The sequence below is a fragment of the Lates calcarifer genome, linkage group LG15 (genome assembly GCF_001640805.2).
Source record: "Lates calcarifer isolate ASB-BC8 linkage group LG15, TLL_Latcal_v3, whole genome shotgun sequence".
Lineage (NCBI taxonomy): Eukaryota > Metazoa > Chordata > Actinopteri > Centropomidae > Lates > Lates calcarifer.
Window position 1 is genome coordinate 3726504 of NC_066847.1, and position 6126 is coordinate 3732629.

At 39.2% G+C, this 6126-nt stretch overlaps 1 protein-coding gene across 2 annotated transcripts in view; it reads left to right on the forward strand.

Annotated features, from left to right (window-relative positions):
- Positions 1-4949, forward strand: part of dgkb (diacylglycerol kinase, beta) — a 58648-nt gene extending 53699 nt beyond the window's left edge. For both annotated transcript variants that reach the window (XM_018676135.2, XM_018676137.2), the window contains 2 exons: positions 20-80; positions 3043-4949. In XM_018676135.2, the coding sequence (XP_018531651.1) occupies positions 20-80; positions 3043-3150 (169 nt within the window). In that variant the 3' untranslated portion in view covers positions 3151-4949. The remainder of the gene's footprint in view (positions 1-19; positions 81-3042) is intronic.
- The last annotated feature ends 1177 nt before the right edge of the window (positions 4950-6126 follow it).

Sequence of the window (6126 nt, forward strand, 5' to 3'; positions counted from 1 at the left end):
TCTTATTTGTTGTTTACAGAACCAGTAAATCCCTTCCCATGCAGATTGATGGTGAGCCTTGGATGCAGACTCCCTGCACCGTAAGTCATTAAATGTATTCGCTCTGTCTCTTCATTGTGTAACACACGCACTACACAGATTACACTACGGCATCACTGCGGCAAGGTGGAAACTTTAGCGACTGGAGTTTTTCATCAACAAAAACAAGTCAGTGTTCAGTTCCTCTTGCAGAGACCTTAGAGTGTCATTATTCAAAGCCTCTGCACGGCCATGCTACATCTGCACAGACATTTTCACTTGCCTGATTAGAGCTCCTCTCAGGACTGTGTGGGCGTGCATAGGCTGTGATTGATTGACATCTTAACAGTGATACAAGTTAGTCAATACAACAGTCCTGCAATAAATCCTACCTTCACGAAGGTTATAATGTTCAGTTTTAATTGAAACTCTTTAAGAGGTGTTTATTCAACTGTGTGATCATTTCGGGGGATGTAGTCTGGTGCTGTTGAACTGTACTGCATTATTGAGTGTGTTTGTGTTATTTTGCCTATACTCATTGACATAAATGAGGTAGACAAAATAATAAAAACACCTGTCAACATAAGGTAATACAGTTAAGAATTAAAACAAAGAAAAAAGACAAGCCAAAAAACAATGATAGTATGTTAAATATGAAAATTCACTGTTCAGCAGGTTTGTAAAAGACTGGTTTCGACAGACAAACAGACTGGTATATAGTGCAGTTATCTGCTCCTTGCATTTCTCCCACATATCATTGCTTTTTGTTTTTTTGTGCAGTGATTTGTGATAACAAATCCATAATGATGCAAGTCTCACTTCTTCTAATTTGCTTACCGTCTACGTCTTAAACATCTACCTCGACAAGTGTTTGCTCTCTGTCCAAGTTGTTCATTTTTCAAAATGAAACTCTTCAGTTTGTGTTGATTACTGTTGTGTTTAGCTTTAATTACAACGCCACTGCAGATGAAGTGCTGCTGAGATTTACATATGGATCGCCCAGGAAAAGCTAAAAAACCCAGTGCATGACAAAACGAGTAGCCTGCAAGTGCTCTTGTATCTGCTGGCACAACTCCACAGAGCAAAGTTTGGATCTGACAATACATAATTGTGCTGCAGTGATTTCCACGGCGAGTTATTCATACTGTATGTTGGTGCTGAATTTGAATCAGTTGACCTGTTAAATGCTTATAACAACATGACAGATGAAATGGGATGTTATCCTACTAATTATTAACAACAACTATGCAAATGCACTTCAGTTCCTTTGCATGCATAACATATTTAACACTATCAGGCTATTTGCATTTTGAAGTGACATGACATGTATCACTGTCTCTTTGGTAACTAGGTCTGAAATAACTGCTTCAAACCAAAATTTTATTATACTTCCCGACATGATTGTGGTAAAATGGCACTTTGTTCAGTCTTGTCTGTAATGACCATGATTTTTTACTATATAACTGGGGCTCCTCATACATCTAAATACCTTATGTTGCATCCTTAAAACAGAGCTCTGTTATCCTTCATCATTATCTCAGGTATTCCTCCAGATCTTCCTTTTGTGTCCAATGTCTTGCCTAAAAAGGTTATCATGTATATTGTAAAGTACTTCAGAAGCATTAAGTTCAATCACATTTAATGATGGAAGAAAGCCTACAAAAGCTGGTAATTGCTACAGAGTCAGAGTGCAAGCACAATAAATGGCAGCTTTCCTTTGAAGTGAATGTGGTCCCTTTAATGCAGATGGTAGCATTTCCTCTCCCCATTACTGCATTTAGACTCTTAGTGCAACAGTATAATGAACTACATGCTTGATATGACAACCCCTGGTTGTTCCATTGATCTACAATTTCAACTTTCAGAAGAAATGGCATCATTGTTAGGAAACAGGATATTTTCAGAAACTATACTCTATAATATAATAATTATAATCCACCATAATGTATGTTATCATTCGTTATCAGTCATGAACCCCAGGGAATCTCAAAGTTTGTCACATTAAGGATCCTCAAATATCCACTCATATTCCAACAGACCTCATTTGACAGACACCCATATGGACTTTATGTTGTTGATGATGTTGTTAGAAGATAGCAGTGGGTGGGTATAATGAACTGTGGCAAGAAACTTCATTGTGCATTGTAGTGATTTAAATTACAGGTAAAATAAACCTCATATTGCTTAAGATTTACTGGAGCCCCTTCAAGAACCTCTGCAGATCTCTGGAGAACTGGTTTCCGTTAAACTGTCTATTTTTTTCAGTTTATAGAACAGCATTAACTGTCAGTGAAAAATGGCAAAAGTACAGGTAAATAAACTTTGAATGTTTTAGTGTTGTAGTACTCATGTCCTGATTTTCTGGACTCATGAGCCGACTAGGACTTGAGCACTGATGACTTGGACTTGGACCTGACCTTGAGCACTGACTGCATTCAGATTTGGAAGTTGGAAACAAGGACTCACATTTTTTGTGTTAGTTTTTTTGCACTAGGTCATTATTTGACATAGGATATCGATAACAATGTTAATACTGCAACATTATTCAGTTTCACGCAAGGGGAGCCACATGTGTTCACCAGCCTACATGTGGATTCACGTGCATACTGTTAATAACAGTGCTAAGACGTAGCCTTAATGACTTGGACTTGAGCTTGGACTCAAACATTGGGGACTAGAAACTCGACTCGTACTCAAAGTTTAGTGACTCTACTACAACACCAGAATGTATGAATGTAATTTGAGAAAAAGTGCAAAAGGGCATCTGCTGGCTGGAAGGAGGGAAGAGATGACAAGGCCTTTCAACACTCCACAGGTGTGACTCATAAGGCTGATGATAGTGAAGCAGTTGGTTGATTGTGGCTCAGATTCCTGAAACAAGGAGCTAACAGACACAAAGGACACAGGAGATGGTACACAGGATATGTTTTCTCACCATACTGTTGTCCTTCCATGTTGCTTTAAGTTTTCCTGTGACCGGCATCACTGAACCAAATCTCAACTCCTCTTTCTGCCTCACACCAGATTGAGATCATCCACAAGAACCAGGCTCCCATGTTGATGGGACCACCACAAGGCCGAAGCTTCTTCTCCTCAGTCATCCGAAGAACACGTACTGAGAGCAAAGACTGATCCATCACAGTTCAAGACCTTCGAGTCCTCGCAAGCACCTGCAGAGCAGCAGTCACAAGTTGATCATCACTCAGCCTGTGATGAAGGGGGTCTTTGATGCCTGTATGATAGCCCAGCGTACAGTAGCAAACTGTAGGTTCAGTATGTTGCCTGCAGCATCAAGACGTCAATGAGAAGTCCTCATTTAATCCAGAATGAGGTGTGTTTAGGACAGACGCTTTTATCTACGGTGTGTAGTGTAGTTTAGCTCCAAAAATACTGAAGCTATTTCTGGAAGTCCAGTTCTAAAAATTTTCTAGTCTGTTTTTATTTTTTCTGTCGTGATCTGTGCCATGTGGAATAAGTCCACAGATGAATGTGTTTTGTGATATGATGTATTTATTTATTCATATTTTGCTGCTATTGATGTTTTTTAATGTTTTTTTGCATTTGCATACCCATGATGCATGATGGACAGTGAACGAGGTTGCTGTTGTTGGAACTGACATATCTGGAGTTTTACAAGCTGATGTTTTGCAAGTGTGTTTAGTAAGAAGTGAAGTTTCTTTGCTCAGCATTTCCTCAGCGCTTCACTCATGAATGGCTTCAAGTAGTGCAGAGACAGAGAATCTCTTTTGCTTTCTTTTAATGGTTCCTGCAAGTCATCTTTGTCACGTTTTTGATCTGCCGTGTTGCTGCTCCGTCAGTGGAAAGATTAGGAATTATTATTGATCGCTCATAAAAAATGCATGACACTCTTTGTTTTACGTCGCACGAGAGATTTCCAGGCAATTTTACCAATTGTGTGCACACTTTCTGTTGCATGAGTGACCAAGATCTGTTTTGACACTTGTGGAAATTGATCGTTCTTGAATCTGCATCTACACTGCTGCTCGGTTTAACCATATCATACTTTATCTATGAGATGGCTGCATTTTTATGAGATCCTGTGTTTCTCTGAACAGGTACTCAGGTACTTTTAAATGGAAAAACAGTGAAAAGGCAGCAGAAGACAGTCTAGTGTTCATTCAGACTGTGTTAGTACTGTAACTGTACAGTTGGACATTCACAAAGAGGCAGTTTGACCTCCTGTGGTCATTGATTTGTTCTGATGTCTACAGTTGAGTGTTTATAGTCTGCTGCGCATACAAGCGTACATTAACCAATTAAAGTCTGAATACAAAATGACTATAGACTGAAAATCAATCCCATCCAATAATTACAGGTTGGAGGCATTTTGCAGCCACTCACGTGTGCACATGCCAGCTATAGATTGTTTTATAGTGCACCCTCTGAAAAAAATGAATGAAAAAATGTTTATTTCATTCAAGTCTCCTTATACAATTTGATTAAATCATTCTGGATGGAAATGGATGTGATTCATACATTTCTCCATTCAGATCATTACTGTTATTTATCTTCAGTCTCACCAAAGACACACTCGCACACCACTTCAGATTTCTGGGGATTTGTTACACACCTACCAGCGTGACACACACCTGATTAATGTATTGTTTTTAACAGAATTGCACACCTGCATGTTTTCTGAGAATAATTTTAGGCTCGACTGTTTCAGTCTTTAAAAGTGCCATACGCCAGTGGAGACTGAGGTTTGATGAGTCTCCCATCTTTTTGCTTTGTATGGTGCAGCGTTTGTACAGTGAGGTTGTATTTTTGTACACATTATTATTTATTTTTCTGCTTACTGCTTCACTCTAGAACTCACACCATGTTATTCTGCCTAAAACAAATTATGCCTGCCAATGTTGACTGAGAAAAATGATAATGAAAGTAATAAAAAAAATGCTTTTGTTGTTTGACTAAGTGTTCTAGTTTTCTTTGTATATTGACCTTTGACCCTCCTCTCTTCACTTTATGTGTAAGGAAAATAAGTCCAGGTAAGTATTATTATCAGTATTGTGGTGCACTAAGTAATGGGCTTGTTGCTGCCCCCTGAAGTCAGAGTTCAAAAAACATCTACTGCTACTGCTGCTAGAGCAACAATGAGCCCATTCCAAACTCAAAAACAAATGTTGACAAGCAACACCAATGTGAGATTTATGTTTTATATGAAGAGTTTTCAAACAGTATTTTTCATGTTTTCAAGGAGAGAAAACCGTAGGGATGAGGACTAACTGGTTGGTTTTGCAAACGTACATCTGGTTACCATCCCCACCTCCATTACAGTGTGGAGCTTCTCTATTGGGACCTTCCACAACTGTCTGCCACACAGTAGAAGAGACCAGAGAGAAGGACAGAACCCTGTATCCTAAAAACTGTTGCAGTTTAATTGTATAGAAATGTAACCTCTAAGAGACAGAGTTGATGAGACAGTCCTGAACTGGGCTAAGTTGTGGTAAGGGTAAATTACGTAGTCCTTTAACCTTAATGATTTGAATCATGACAAAAAACTAATGTCAGAAGTGTTCAAAGTAAGTCATAAATTAGGATTAAGCAATAGCTAACAACGTCAGCCCTCCAGATGGTTAACTGTCTTTACAGCTGCTGGAACTGAAGTGATGAACTGTTTTTAGTGCCCACACATACATATATTGCACCAATAAAATCACCAGTACCAACTCTGCCAGTCAAATATTTACATTCCCTAGAGAACATTAATGTATGGGGAACGGCAGGAAAATAACTTTTTAATACTGATTTCTAAACAAAAAATGTATTTCAGTTACAGTTAGACGCTAGAGTAAGACCTCATCAAACTGGAGTAACAGCAGCATCTTCAAAAAGTCAACTTCTCACCATTTCTTTGTATCCTATTGTCTGGAGTGGCATTTGGTTTACTGCGTGTCTCGGTGTCAGATGGGTGGACGCCTGCACTTGACCTGCGTTTCTCTGTCCTTGGGGGGGTTCAGCAGGAGTGACACAGTACTTCACTTCGCATCCACTTCACCTGCCTGGTAATGGACCCCTGCCTGGATCCAAGATGGCATCAGCATGACCACTACTGACTTCCGATATGTCCGTCTCTCAGTCAAGTGT